This window comes from Tenrec ecaudatus, chromosome 3 (assembly GCF_050624435.1).
Source record: "Tenrec ecaudatus isolate mTenEca1 chromosome 3, mTenEca1.hap1, whole genome shotgun sequence".
Classification (NCBI taxonomy): Eukaryota; Metazoa; Chordata; class Mammalia; order Afrosoricida; family Tenrecidae; genus Tenrec; species Tenrec ecaudatus.
In genome coordinates, this window is record NC_134532.1 from 60,843,250 (window position 1) to 60,859,238 (window position 15,989).

A 15,989-nucleotide genomic window follows, 5' to 3' on the forward strand; every position below is an offset into this window, starting at 1 on the left:
CAGTTTCCAATGTCTGTAGATTCATCAAGCTGGATGCTAAATATTGGCGGTGGAGCAGATTTAATTTCCTGGATTACCTGATCAAGACTATCAGCAGATGTGTTATCTATTCTTCTGTGGACAGTGTCGTTAGATAAGGAAATTACATTCAATTTTATAACAAATTCGTCTCCGATCATAACTGGAACAATGTCTTTGGTCGCTGGCAACAGTAAATCCTCAGCAAAGGTATAACGTTTCATAGCTCTGGTGATTCTGAGTGCCACCAAATATGAAGCTTCAATGGCTGCTATATTTTGTTTGTGTTACTTGCCACCAGTGTCAAGTCTGGCTTTCTTCAGTCCATCAGCTTTGCTTCTAAAATAGTGGTATCCTTGCTGGCAAAGCTCAGGTGCTTGCTATGAAAATGGCGTTTTAGTTTGTTCAGCTTCATAGATTCAGCTGATAGAACTTGACAACAAATAACACACTGCGATTTCTCAATTCTTGCTGTAATTATTGAGGTAAAACCATATTGTAAAAAATCCAGAAGATGTACATTGGCACAGATAGGAACTGGAAACACAGGGAATCCAGCACAGATGACTCCTCAGGACCAGTGGTGAGAGTGGCGATACTGGGAGGGTGGAGGGGAGGTGAGGTAGAAAGGGGGAACCAATGACAAGAATCTACATATAATTTCTTCCCTGGGGAACAGACAACAGAGAAGTGGGTGAAGGGAGACGTTGGACAGTGTAAGACATGACAAAATAATAATAATTTATAAATTATCACGGGTTCATGATGGAGGGGGTGTGTGTGGTGGTAGTGGGGGAATGAGGAGCTGATTCCAGGAGCTCAAGCAGAAAGCAAATGTTTTGAGAATGACGATGGCAACAAATGTACAAATGTGCTTGACACGATGGATGCATGTATGGATTGTGGTAAGAGTTGCACGAGCCCCCAATAAAATGATTTTTTAAAAATCCTCACTATATTTTCTTAATGTTCTTCTCTACATGATCCATTGTCATGGAACAGTTTGCTAATGAAAATATATAACAATAGCTTTAATAATACAAAAAATGACACATGGCATATTTCCGTCAATACAGTTCATTAAAGTTTCCCATGATTCACCATTCTGTTTTTTAAACATACCTGTTACTATCACAAGGGGGCAGTATTCACATCAACCACAGCTGAATATGAAAAGATGAGCATCCAGATTAAGTTCCCATGGTACAGATATATATAGAGATATATATTTTTTGCAGTAGGTGATGATTTTACAGTACATGATTTTACATTTACCCAGTAATTATAACTCATGAAGTGTTGTTTTACCTCCAATACTACTATTTTCTACACAGTAGCTTCTCTACGCGTGACATTATGGCACCAACCCTGTCTCACATACACCTGTATTTGTACGGGGTGTATGTGATGGGGTTGGCGCGATGATATCATCATGCCGGATACTCGTATGTGGGTGTATTTGCATGTGGGTAGACCTGCCTGGAGACGGATACAGGAGCAGTCTTGGTTCCTAAGACCATCGGAAATATGTGTTCTCCGATAGTCTTAGGTGATCCCTGGGGAAAGGTTGTTTGGCCCTCAAAGGGGTGTGACCCACAGGTTGAGAACTGTAGCTTTAGAGCTTCATATCAAATGGTTGCTTATTCTAAGGTGTCCAAACCTCCCTAATGCCCCTGTCTATTATTAGGCCCAAAACTGTAGCTCCAGGATCTTCAGAGTTGGGAAGCTGTCTGTTCCATGCATTATTATTATTATTTTATAAATAATTTTATTGGGGGCTTGTTCAACTGTTATTACAATCCATCCATCCATCCATCCATCCATTGTGTCAAGCACATTCGTACATTTGTTGCCATCATCATTCTCACACTTTCTTTCTACTTGAGCCCTTAATATCAGCTCCTCCTTTTTCCCCCCTCGCTCCCCCACCTTCCCTCCCTCACGAACCCTTGATCATTTAAAAATTATTATTATTTTTATGTCTTACACTGTTAGATGTCTCCCTTCAACACACAAGTGTTCTGTGCACTACTTGCTACTGGTATTGATACTCTTCATTTTACTAGGGATCTACTGGAAGCTCCTTCACTGACGTCCCAGTTTCTGCTACAGAAGCCACGTGGTAGTGATAGACCACAGAAAACCTGCTCCTGCTGTGGTCAGTTGTGTTGAATGTAATTTTGTTAACACAACTGATGGGCTTAATTTTCCTTGTTTCAGATTCTTTATATATTAAAAATGTCAAAGAATGACCTTAATACCTTCCAACGGTATTTCTGGAATAAGTAAATAAGGTAGATAAAATATTTAACATAGTATATATATTCAACTTCCAGTAATGTCTTTGTTATACGAGGAGCTTTAGAAAGTTTGTGGAAAATTTAAAAGAATTTTTCCCTGGATAGTTTGAAGCCCCTTCAAGTATTATGATTGCCAAGCATACCCCTTTGAGCTCCCCGGGGGTGTAGTGGTCACGTGTCGGGCTGATGAACAGAGAGCAGCAGGTTATCACCAGCAGGTGCTCTGCCGGAGAAAGAGGAGGCTGTCTGCTCCCATAGGGTGACAGCCTCCGGAACCCACAGGGGCAGTTCTACCCTGTCCCAGAGGGTTGCTATGAGTCACAATGAATTTGATGACCGTGGGTACGTTTATAGGCTTATTTTAAAAAGTCTATTTACAGGTGCACACATTGTTGAATTGGGTTTTGCTTTATTCATTTAACAGATATTGCATTTTACTTTTTAAAATGGAAGGTTTGTAGCAGCTGTGTCAAGTGAGTGGATCAGCACCCTGTGCCCCACTGCATGTGCACACTTCGTGTCTCCATGACACATGCTGACAACTCCCGTAATATGTCAAACTTCTATATGATGCAATTGTCCATGTACAGACTATAATAGTGTAAACATAATTTTGCTACGCCCTGGGAAGTGGAAACGTTCAGGTGACTTTTATGGCAATGGCGCACGAGGACGTACCCCCACCCTTTCTCAGGCCTGCCTGCTTATGTGTATTTGCCACCAACACTCTCCATACAAGGGGGCTTCAAACCATTTGTGGAACCTCTCCATGAATCTTCTCATTCCATTTTTTATGAAATTCTAGAAGCTCATGTATTTAGCCATCTGATAGAAATATGTGAGCCAAATATGTAATTTCAAATTACCGAGTAATCACACTGTACTCAGTTTATTTAATCCAATATAACTAAAATACTACTTCAACATGTAATCTTCATAGCAATTACTGAAGAGATGCTTTGCATTTTCTCTCCTTTTAGACTGTCTTTGAAATCTAGCATGTCTATATACTTGCAGTTCATCTCAATTCCGACCGGCCCCATTCCAAGCACTTAACATACATGTGTAACTCGTGGAACATGCTGTCCAGTGTGACCATGCCATACATATCTAGACTTCATTTATGTTTATGGCATCAATTGCCACCTCTTTTTGCCAAATTTCCAAATTAATCGCTGTAGTTATGCATGGCCAGTTTTATACGTTGTCCGCCTTAAACTCAATCAGTGTCAGATCAAGTTTACCTTCTGATTTTCACCATTTAAACCATTTAATAAATTTTAAAAAATCAAGAAAATTTAAACCAACACTTCCTGATTTCCTGAAACTTTTTGAAATTACTGTTCTAGTTACTTAGGACCAAAATTTCAAAGTAAAACTCATTCTCTCTTTCACCACTTTGGCCTCATCTGTAAGATGGTAGCTATTGTCACCCTGACAAGATAGGGGACAGTGCCAAGGCCAGCCTGTGGCACGTCATCTGTGCCTTCTCCTCACCTTCCCAGCGGTCACTCTGCCTGACCCACAGAGTGTGGAAAGAGGGGTGGCCATTTGCCCAGAGCAGAGATTTGGACATGCTCTTTGAGCGAACAGGGCCACAATGATGGAGGAAGCAAACAACAGTAGCTTGGCAGGGGAGCCTATTGTGCGACTTTGCCTCCGATTCTCTAGACCAGTACAGACCTCAAAGAGACTCTTCCCTACTGCCCTGTAAAGAATATCTTACTTTCTCTCATCAGCACAGATCAAAAGGAAAAGGCCTTTTGACTTTATTACATCAAGATTATTATTATTTCATAACAGCCTGAACACTGGGTTTGACTGAAATGACTCAGCCTTATAATATCAATGGGATATAATTATCTAGCATAAAAACAGACAACAAAGAATTACTTCCATTCTAGCAGGCAGCGACAGAACTGGTGCAGGTCTACAAGAAAACAACCTTGAACGCTACCATCTTCTTTCCAGTTGCCATCAGCACTTTCTGTGTAATTGCAATGAATTCTACCAAGTGGAAGAAAACCACGGCATTTACTCCAAGAATGTGCCTCCCACTTTAAGCAGAATAGAAGCAACAGTACTTTACAATCAAATGCCAGTATTTAACTTACTGAACAGATTACGTTAGAAAATGCTCAAAAACGCACTGCACCCAGTCGAAAGTGATCCTCTAGGACAAGGTAGAACTGCCCCTGTGGGTTTCTGAGACTGTAATTCTTCACAGGAGGAGAAAGCCTTGTCTTTCTCCTGAGAGGCAGCTGGTAGTTTTGAACTGCTGACCCTTGGTTAGCAGCTCAATGTGTAACCACTACGCCACCGGGGCTCTGCAGAGAGCTATGTGACACAACACTTTCATTGACGGGGTAGAAGATACACATTGGGAGGGAAGATGGAAAAGGAAAAACAATTTAGCGTTAAAGGGGAATGAAGCGTCAACTAAGAAGTTGGTGACAGAAAGAGAGGCCTAAGACTTTAGCTACCTCCCTGACTTTTGCTGTAAGGAATTGGGAGAGAAGGGAGTCGGAGGAGGTGAAAGGAAAGGGATAAGGAGAAAGAGGAGGGGGAGGAGTAAGGGGTGGGGGAGGCTGAGGATCCCATCCTCTACATGGAAGATACATACAGAAACCTCCACCATCTTTCCTGCTGGAGGCTCTGGGTGGAATTCTGATTGCCTTCCCATCCCCTGGCTGCTTCATTCCACTCTTCAGCCTGACACCCACGGCTGGGGAGGGACCCCTGGCTCTGTGCATGTAAACACAGTAGGGTTCAGGCATGCTGGGTTGTGCAAGGGGCTGACTTCATCTCACCAAGATGAGGAAATCACTCTGGATCGGAGCCCCAGGAGATGTTCAAGGAAGATTTTAAACTGGAATTTGGTGAGAGAGACAAAAAGAAAGCCCAGCTGAAGCTGCCGACTTGGAATCCCCAGAGCCGGCATGGCACAGAGCGGAGGGGTGAGGAAAGGTGGTCGGTCAGCCAGGCCAGGGTGGCTCCTTTGTCAGGCATGCACCAGAAGGGTGCTTGCTTAGTACCAGTCCGGTATGTGAGCCTGCTCGAGGAGCTCTGCCTATGAAAAAGTATGTCTCTACGTTTCAGATTTCTGGACTTCAGAACGTAATTCAGCTAAGAGCTAAAGACAAACCCTACCTCTTCCCAACCAAAAACAACCCTGAACCTGCTGCTACCAAGTGGCTCCAGGAGTCACTGTGAGCCCACAGGACAGAGTAGAACTGCCGCGAGGGTTTTCAAGGCCATACATCTTTGTGGAGGCAGACGGTCACATCCTTCGGCAGTGGAAAGCCTAGGCGGTGTCCAAGTGGCTGCTCTTTCCGTCAGCCTTAAGTCCAGTGTTTAACCCACTGCACTACCAGGGTCTCTTCTGTTCTCAACAGAGTCATCTTTCAAGTGTTCAATTCTGACCCTTATTCTCTCTCCCTTCGCTTCAAACCTCCTGAGCTCCCGTTTCCCCAGGAAGACTTGCAGCAGGGTGGGAGACTGCTCATTTCATGCTCCCTCCCTCTCTTTCTGCAGCTCCTACAGACCAACTGCCACCTCTGGCCTTTGTAGGGAGGAGCCTCGCTAGACCCCTCTCCTCACTTCTGGATCTTCAGATAGCAAAGTCTCCTTCCAGGAAGCCTGGGCTCTAAGATCATCTGCTTTGACAAGTCCCGCTGACTGCCCCTCTAGGGCCCTGGCTCCTATTCCTTGTTCGCTGGCTGTAACCACGCCTGTGTGCACTCTCTGACTCTGACCCAGATACCCGACAGGGCAGAGCACAGTAGCCCCAGGGTTTCCTAGGCTGAAATGCTTCTGTGGAAGCAGATCGCCAGGCCTTTTCTCGGAGGGGACCGATGCCGGACTTTTCAGTTTACCACACGCTGCACTGAGCGCTTAGCCTTTGTAACCACTACAGGGGCCTTCTTTCTTTCTAAAAATAAACAAGGTGGTGGGAGGAAAAAGGGGCTTCAAAAAGTTTACAAAAAATTGTTATCTTTTCATTTTTCCACGAATGTTTCGAAGTCCCTTTATATATCTTATACACATGAAATGTTATTCTGATTTTTAAAATCAGGGAAGGAAAAAGGATAAAATCAGATTATATAGGAGTCTCAGTTCAAGGGTGGAGACAGCAGTCTAGGTGGCTTTAGATATAGTCAATAGGCTATTCTCCAGTGTTCTGGAATATTCTCACAACCGTCAGACCTCACACAAAAGAAAACTATCCAAAGAAATGAGAATTCCGAAAGAAAGAACTGGCATAAAAGTTTCTTGCTTCAAACACTTTCCTGAACATACGTTTAACAGACTAGGAAACTGGCAGGGGGATCATTCACTGCGCCGGCTCAGTTAATTTACATGTCGGACCAAAGTGAAATCAAACCAACTGCTATTGAATCAGTGCCAACTACAGGACTGGGTGGAACTGCCCCTGAGTTTCCGAGGCTACAACTCTTCATAGAAGTGAAAGCCTGCCTTTCTCCCTTGCAGCGGCTGGTGGTTTTTTAGTCTCACCTTGTAACCCACTACGCCATCAGAGAGGGCTCCACAAAGCGGGCAGGCGCCACTATTGAGTCCCACAGATGGATTCTGCTTGAATCTGTCATTGGAAAAGCCAGTCTTGCTCAGATCATGTTTAACTACGAAGCATCCATATTTGTGCTGCTGTTTCGTCTCTCTGAAGACCTGTGCAAGCTTGCCGCGTCCCACGGAAGATGTAGTGGGCTCTGAGGTGGGCTGCTGACCGCAGAGCCAGCAGCTGCTCTCAGGTAGAAAAAGCTCTCTACTCCTGTAAAGACTCACAGCTTACAAACTAACAAGGGCAGTTCTAACCTCTCGATGGCGTTGCTAGGAGCCAGGATTGATGGCAGTGAGTTTCGTTGCTTACCCCTACGACTGTGTTAAACACACAGTCTGGCGACTGCCATACCAAAGAGCCCTGGTGGGGCAGTGGGGTACGTGTTGGGCGGTTAACAGAGAGGCTAGCAGTTCAAACCTACCAGCTGCTATGGTGGAGAAACAGGAAGCTCCCATAAAGATTTATGGCCTCATAAAACCCACATAGGGTTGCTACAAGCCTGGCCGGATTTGATGGCACTGGACTGAAGCTGTTCAAGAAAAACAACTTATCGCTCAGTATGTAGTTGTAAGCTTCAAAGAAGAATGTAAATCAGAGCATTAACTGCTTCCTCTTGATATCCTTTTACCCACTGGGTTTTTATCCATGCCTAGGTTCAAAATGTGTCCTGGTGACATAGTGGTTAGGCATTGGGCTGCTAACTGTAAGGTCGGCAGTTTGGATTCACCAGGGGTTCTGTGGGAGAAACACGGGGCTTTCTAATCTCACACAGAGTTAGGGCCTTGGAAACTCACAGGGGCAGTTCTACCCTGTGCTACCGGCTTGCTATGAGTCAGCATAGACTTGATGGCAGTGGGCTTGGCTTTGGTCTTTGGTGGTGTAGTGAGTCATGAGTTGGGTTGCTAACCGCAAGGTCAGCAGTTTGAATCCACCAGCTGCTCTGAGGGAGAAAGACTAGGTTTTCTACTCCCACAAAGAGCTGCAGCTTTGGAATAGGGTTGCAAAGAGTGAGAATGATCAACCAGATGGCGGTGAGTTTGATTTTGTGTGGAGTACCAAGGAAATGATCCTTGTGCTACCCACCTTTATCCTCTAGGGGGTGTGAGTGTCCTGTGGTGCTTATTCCAATTATTCTTAATATTCCCTCTCCATAGCAACCAGTTCTTCCAAGGAGTATCTATTACTTATGGAATATTAAACTGTTGAATAAGAAACAGTCAACTCAGGAAACGCTTCTTTTAGATTTGAAACTCATATCTCAGTATGTGAAACCTATTTTAATATTCTGTTCTACTGAGTTTGTTCTGGCTCCTGCTGATCTTAGAGTCCGGAGGAGGAGTGCCCGGCACGTTTCCTGGGGAATAGTCTTTACAGGAGCTGAGCTGTGTCTCTTCTCCCTCGAAGGCACTGGTGGGTTCCAACCATTCACTCTTTGGCTAGCAGCGGAGTGCTTAACCCATTGTGTCACTAGGGCTCATCACTTTCGTCTGGGCTCTGGAGGTTAGGACGACCAGGCCAGCATTTTGCTGGAGTGTAAACCAAGAACAAACGGGCTGTCTCCCAGCAAGGTGGCCAGGCCCAGGGGGTCCCTGACTGTTTCCCTTCTCTTTAGGTGAAGGTATTCTGAGTCTGTCTTACCACAAATCCAATTACGGAAACCCAAAAGAAGAGGAGGGAATTAGAGCATAAACATAATTGGCTTGTAAATTGTTAAGAGGCAGAGGACCAGGTCTTGCCATTCTGTCAGCTAGGCAGTTCATAAACAGCCACGTGTAGACAAATATGAAGTATTCGTAACGGTTACCTAAAGGTTGTTATTTCTAAATTATTGCAATGAAGTGCCAGAAACCGTTTCCTTTTTTTAAAATCGATTTATTAGTGGCTCATATAACTCTTATCACAATCCATACATACATTAACCGTGTAAAGCACATTTGTACATTTGTTGCCCTCATCATTCTCAAAACATTTGCTCTCCACCTAAGCCCTGGCATCAGGTCCTCATTTTTCCCTCCTCCCTGCTCCCCCCTTCCTCATGAACCCTTGGTAATTTATAAATTATTGTTTTGTCATATCTTGCCCTGTCCAATGTCTGCCCTCACCCACTCTTCTGTTGTCTGTCCCCCAGGGAGGAGGTCACATGTAGATCCTAAGTTTCCTTATACAACTCAAAAAATAAAAAAAGGCAATTGCGGAACTTAATTACTGACTTTATAAAATAAAGTAACACTTAGAATATATACAATTAGATCAATGACAACACTCACCATCACTCACTTTATAAAACAAAAGTCAACATGTTTATGTATGACTAACTGATGAATAGTATATTGGCTCTCAAAAAAGGAAAGAGAGAAGTTCATCTTAAATATACAACTTTCCTCTAGTTCTTTAATGCTGCCTTCCCCTCACTATCATGATACCAATTCTACCTTACAGATCCTGCTAGACCAGAGGATGTACACTGGAAACACAGGGAATCCTTGACAGATGATCCCTTCAGGACCAGTGCTCAGTGGTGATACCGGGAAGGTGGGGTAGAAAGGGGGAACCGATCACAAGGATCTACATATTACCCCTTCACTGGGGGATGGACAGCAGAAAAGTGAGTGAAGGGAGACATCGGACAGTGTAAGATATGACAAAATAATAATCTATAAATTACAAGGGCTTGTGAGGGAGTAGAGGAGGGGAGGGAGGGGAAAACACGAGAAGCTGATACCAAGGGCTCAAGTAGAAAGCAAATACTTTGAGGATGATGATGGCAACAAATGTGCTTGACACAATGGATGCATGTGTGGATTGTGATAAGAGCTGTGCGAGCCCCCAGCAAAATGATTAAAAAATAATGTTTTAAGTATGCACACCTGAGGTAATGAGTATGAAATGTATAGACAATAAATACTTTAACTTTAAAAAGTCATTAAAAACACCAATTTTAAATACAAAAAAAGAGAGAATTCATCTTGTGTTTCTTATTCTTTTTATCTCTACTACTCAGTAGGTAAACCAATAGGCAGTTAATCTTACCTTAAACTTCCCATCAGAGGAGAAAATGCTAACCCACTTATTATCGTAATCTGCAATTATTATGTCCCCGCTGGGATGCACGGCCACACCCGTGGGCCGCTGCAGCTGCCCGGGAGAGCGTCCTCGTATGCCAAAACGACTTTTGAACTGGCCATCATTGGAAAATATCTGGAAAACAAAGTATTCGATGTGAACAGATGGGAACTGTCAGAGTCAAGCGGATGCATGAAGGGATGCGCAGTGAGGGCGATCACTGCTGACATCAAACAGATACTGGCTGAAAGTAGAGAAGACGCTAACACGACTGCCTGTGTTTCACTGGCGACGCAAAGGCGTGGGACTGGGGATCGTATCGCACTATTAGTAACCCTGTGGAGCAGGGGGATCCCCACACACTACGCTGCACTCATGCTGCGCCTATGCACTGACCAGGAGACACACATTTAAACAGAACAAGGGGACAACATAGGCTTAAAATCAGGAAGAGTCGTGGTCAGGGCTGCATCCTTTCAACTCAATTTGTCGGTGAGCAAGCAATCTTGAGAAGCTGGACTATATGGAGAAGAACGTGGAGTCAGGATTGGAGGAAGACTCATTAACAACCTTCGATATGCAAATGACACAGTCCTGCTTCCTTAAAGCAAAGAGACTTGAGCACTTCTGAGTGAAGACCAAAGAGTCCAGCCTTCAGTATGGAAATCCAATCCCACAACAAACCACATGCTTAACGGAGAAAAGACGGAAGGGGTCAAGTCTTTCCTTTTACTTGGATTCACAATCAATGCCCACGGAAACAGCAGTCAATAAATCCAATGGTGTAATGCACTGGGAAATCCTGCCGTAGGTACTGTAGGTCAGAATATACAAACCCAACCCTATTTGAAGAAAAACCTAGAGAGACTGGGAGGTGGGGGTGGGGGCTTCAAAATGCTCACAGGAAATGGGAATAGAAAGATAACCAAGTTTTTCTATAGATTTCTGGGAATCCCTGCCATACATTATGAGCTCCTCTTTCATTCCTTGTGTCATGCGTCTTTGGTTCCAAATAGGAAACGATGGGTATTTTACCAATGTGAGGGGAAAGGTATACAGTTAGGGGCCATACCTGCACACATTGGTTGTTACTATCTGCAATCAATATCTTTCCGCTTGTGGAGGCAGCTACCCCCTGAAGATTTGTAAACTCGCCTTTATTTCTTCCTTTGGTACCTAAAAAACAAACAAACAAACCAAGAAAGATGAAAAAGGCACAGTAATTGAATACTTGAGAATTACATTTATTAGTCTCCATAAGTTGATTAGTCAGGCTTCCATAAGTAACCAGAGAATATATTATGTTTTAAAATTATATTCAGGGAAGAAAAGGGTGGGGGAGACTCTCTGTACCCTCCATTATAAACTAATTCACATGCAACTAACCTTTTCTGCCAGATTAATAAAATCTTTGCAGAATCACTTTTTAGGCAATGGCCAGTCATCACGTATTAGTTGATAGCTGTGTTTTAACAGGATTAAAACATACTTAAGTTTCTACACGGACATAATAATGCAAACTAAGAGTTCAACAGAGGGCACACAACGGAAGCAAGGCCTTGTTTTAGTGATTTGCAAACACCCCACCCTCTTACTCAGCTCCTCTTAGCAAAACTTGGGACACCTGGCATCCAGTGCATTTAATAGACCATAAGGCCAAAGAAGATGTTAAAATAGCCAACAGATTTCCATGTACTCAGCTCAAAAGAAATGAACTTATTTCAGTAGAATTATTAAGGAGACATGGTGGTGTTGTGGCTAAGCACTAGACTGCTAACTGCAAGATCAGCAGTTCAAACCTACTGGCAGCTCCACAAGAAAGATGAAGTTGCTGTCAGAAAGATTCAATCTCAGAAATCCCACATAGGATTTTGATATGTTGGAATCAACACGGTGGGTTTGAACTGCCAACTCTGTGGTTAGCAGTCCCAGGCTTACTCGGCAGTGCTGTCAGGGCTCCAATTAGAGAAGAGAGACGTGCAAAGCCAAGGAAGGCCCTTGCTGCCACAAGCTGAGAGCAGGTGAAGATGGAGCTCCAGCAGCTGGATGAAGCGAGGGCAGATTCTCCTTCTCCCTCAGGCTTCCAGAGAGAGGATAGCCCTGCTGGCACGACGGACGTGGGATCTCCTGCCTCCCGAACTCTAACAAGAAAAGAAGCCACTCCATGCTGATCACTTTTTTTGGTGACAGTCTCAAGAGATTCCATTTCTCTTGGCTACTCTAAGACAAAAGAAACACTTGAGATGTGGATCTTTTGGATCTGAATAACAGATGGTTACCAAACAGGGCGAAACTGAAGGTCCAGGAAAAGAAATTAATCTTCTCAAATGCTCAGTTTATAAACATGTTTTTAAAGGTGACGGGGGCTGAGCCAGGATCTGGATCTAAGAATAAAACCTTAATTGATGAAACACATTGATACACATAAGCCGAGAAGTTAGCGAGATGAGGAAAAGTGGGCCAAGTAAAGCAACATGTGCAAAAAACGCCAGACTCATACAATTGAGATGGAAACATCCATCAAATAAGTGAATTTGCAAAGCAAAATCAAAATGGTCTAGATCCTCACTGCCCTGCGAGTCTAGGCACTGCCCTGCGAGTCTAAGCGTCAGGCTGCTGACGTACAGGAGAAAGAGCTCCCCCACAAATGACTGTTCTTGTTGCTGTGTAGTAGAGGGTCCATTTCATCTCATAGCAGCCAGTAACCCTCATGGGATGGAGTCATGGTGGTCCGGTCAGAGAAGTACTTGACTGTGAATCATAAGATTGGCTGTTCAAACCCACTAGCCACTCTCTGGGAGAAAGATGAGGCTGTCTGCTCTCATAAAGATTTATATAGCCCATTTGTAGCGCATGTACGAATGTGCTTGGCACAGTGGATGAATGTATGGATTGTGATGAGATGTAAGAGATACCAATAAAAGTAATTTAAAAAAAGATTTATAGCCTTGGGATCTTTGTATCATGGTGTTGCTATACATTGGGATCAACTTTATGGGAGTCCTTCCCAGAAAGTGTGGGGGTAGTTCTACTCTGTCATCTGGGATCACTATTGATGCAAGTGACTTAATGGCACTAAACACCACCACCTGGTGTGGGCAGGAGCTAAAACCAACCTGTCCTCCTTCATTTAACAGTTCACCTGGCTTGCCAAGGACAAAGCTCACCCTACTGAGAAAGAGTTCTACTGGCCATAGCAGCTGATGTTTTCTCAAAGACAGGAGAAAACAGTTCTTTAGTGAAGACTTAGGGAGATCCCTTGGTCAAAGAGATGCATCTTCCTTCTGGAAATAAGAGGTAAGGTTGAAGGAGGGGAAATATAAGAGCAAAAATGAATGTAATGTTACAAACACTAACAACTGATGATCATAAAGTCCTTTCTTAGCAGAATAAACACACATGTTGGAGTGTGTGCAGAAATGGGGGAAATGTCATTGTATAGTTTTAAAACTTGAGAAGCTATTTAGGTAGACTCCGTAACAGAGCTTATTCAGAACTAGGACGATTCTAAGCCAAGTTGAAATAAACACGAGATGCTTGGCACCTGCCACTACTGGGCCATAGGAGCAGTGACACTATGCTACATAAAACACATGCCTGGGAAGAAGTTCAACAGCCTCTCCTAAGCTCCAGGCTGACCTGTGGGCCCAGCTCTTCTTCTGGGTCTCCAAGCCCTGGTGGTGTGGCGGATTACATGTTGAACTGCAAAACATTGGTTCAGCAGTTCAAAACCACTAGCCATTCCATGGAAGAAAGATGAGGCTTTCTACTCCAGTAAAGAGTTACAGTCTTGGAAACCAACTGGGGCCGGTCTGCCTTGTGCTACGGTGTCACTATGAGTCAGAATTGAGTCAACAGCAGTGAGTTTTTTGGGAGGGAGCCAGTTATTGCCTGCCTCTGTTGCCCCAAACATAAATGAAATCCTAAGATGGAGAAAATTTTGTCAGTTGAAGATTACTAATATATTTTAATTTTCAAAGAGCTAGATGGAACAGCTATTTAATATTTGGATATTTGTTTCTAAAATACTGTTCTTTAAAGTCACATGGCTGAGTCTCAGTGTAGTAGGAGTTAGTATTATGGGCAGTGCCCACTAATTCCCTCAAGCATCTTGGCTGAACAGGGATTACCAACCATCCTCATTGTAAAGACCAAAGCGAAACAATCACACAAAGTGCTGAAAGCATCGGCGGATCACAGTGTGACTGCAAAATGAAGGCACCTCACAGCCGAAGACTCTCAAAGACAAATGAGGCTGCTTCTGTGGCCAAACTCGAAGAACCCTGCTTGTGGAAAATGACGCCACAGGCCAGCCACATGGTCATTACGCAGAGATGCCTGTAGCTGCCGTGTTTGTAGGTGGCCCGGAACCAAAGCAAAACAGCGTCTTTGAAGGCAGCAATAACCTATAATCCTGCTTGACTACGTAAGATTTTCACAGACACAAGAGTCCCTCTGCATTGTAACACTAAATATATAAGGAAAACATAGGGAATTTTTAATGACAAGGAAATACAATATATAATGTTTATTATACTTGAGATTTAATGGAATACAATATTTATGTACACAGAAAGTACTTATAAAATATTTCCTGTCTACTTTGATGTAAAAAACTTCATTTGATAGTTAAATCTTGGCTAGCAAAATGAGTTGTGTTTTAAAAGTAATTATAAACCAGGTGGCAGCAATCCCATAATTGAAACTTGCTTTGCACAGATGTTAAACTAGCCTGTGAAGCACAACACGAAATTTTAAGCCAACAGCTTCTCATCTGTCTTCCCCTGGTCTTTGTCATCCACGAGAACTCCCAGATAGCCCCCAAAGAAGCAAAGTAAGCCCGAGCAAGAACTAGGGGGTCAATGCATCCAGACCGCCTCCTGTCCCCATTCCCTTTCCTGAGTTCTGACCCATGCACAACGGAAACCACTGCCCGGCCCTGCACCGCCCTCACACAGGTCCTGAGGTGTGAGCTCAGTGTGGTAGCCGCTGCCCAATCCATTGCGTCTAGGATCTGAATCTTTCCCAACGAGTAGGAACCACAAACACCAAACCCAACCCACTGCTATCTAGTGGATCCCAACTCATAGCGCCCCTGTGTGGAGTTTCGGCACAGCTCTCCTGAGAAGCAGCTGGTGGGTAAGAACTGCCAACCTGCTGTGAGCAGCCCGACGTTTACCCAACAGCACCACCAAAACACTCACTGCCACTGCGTCAAATCCGATTCATAGTGACCTTGCAGGACAGGGTAGAACTGCCTCTGAGGGGTTCTGAGGCTGGAACTCTTTATAGGAGTAAAACGCCTCATCTTTCTCTCACGTAGCAGCTGGTGATTTTGAACTGCTGACGTTGTGGTTAATTATTAACCGTTAAGAGTCCACCTTGTAATCACTATATGACCAGCGCTCCCCTTTCAGCACTACCAGGACTCCTAAATTAATTTGAAAATGAATGCTAAATAAACCTAGATATTTTGGGTGGGATAATGCAAGGAGAGGAAACTGAGCCAAGCACAGGATCTAAGCAGGACTTCCAAACACATGTATGCGTAATAAATGTTTGCTAAATGAGTGAGTGCACGAGTGGGTCAGCAATTGCTGACTGAGTAATCAGACCCCACATTATGTCGCGGGAAAGAAGCATTCAGACAGCTACAGCACCTTCGCGCGTTCTCTCTACGTGCGCCCTCTCACACCCACCACAGGCATCAGCAGGGCAAACACTGCCATTCCCGCTTCTATCTAAGGAAATTTAATCTCGGAAGATCACACAGGTAACAGGAGACAGCATAAAGAACACAACTTGGTTCTGCTGACCTTTTACAGTCGGTTATGCATTACTCTGCCAACCCCAAGGTCAGCAGTTTGAAAACCACCAGCTGCTCTGCGGGAGAGAGGTGAGGCTTCTATCCCCCATAACAATGCAGTCGCAGAAACCCACAAGGGCAGCTCTGCTCTTTCTTACAGAGTCACGCTTGGAGTCAGAATTGACTTGATGGCAATGCGTGTGGTTATTTATCTATTTTAACA

General features: G+C 44.0%; 1 protein-coding gene across 7 annotated transcripts in view; it reads right to left on the reverse strand.

Moving 5' to 3' along the window:
* TRIM2 (tripartite motif containing 2) overlaps window positions 1-15,989 on the reverse strand; it is a 131,586-nt gene that overhangs the window by 15,893 nt on the left and 99,704 nt on the right. For all 7 annotated transcript variants that reach the window (XM_075543682.1, XM_075543684.1, XM_075543681.1 and 4 more), the window contains 2 exons: window positions 11,033-11,136; window positions 9,928-10,095 (listed from right to left, as the gene is read on the reverse strand). In XM_075543682.1, the coding sequence (XP_075399797.1) occupies window positions 9,928-10,095; window positions 11,033-11,136 (272 nt within the window). The remainder of the gene's footprint in view (window positions 1-9,927; window positions 10,096-11,032; window positions 11,137-15,989) is intronic.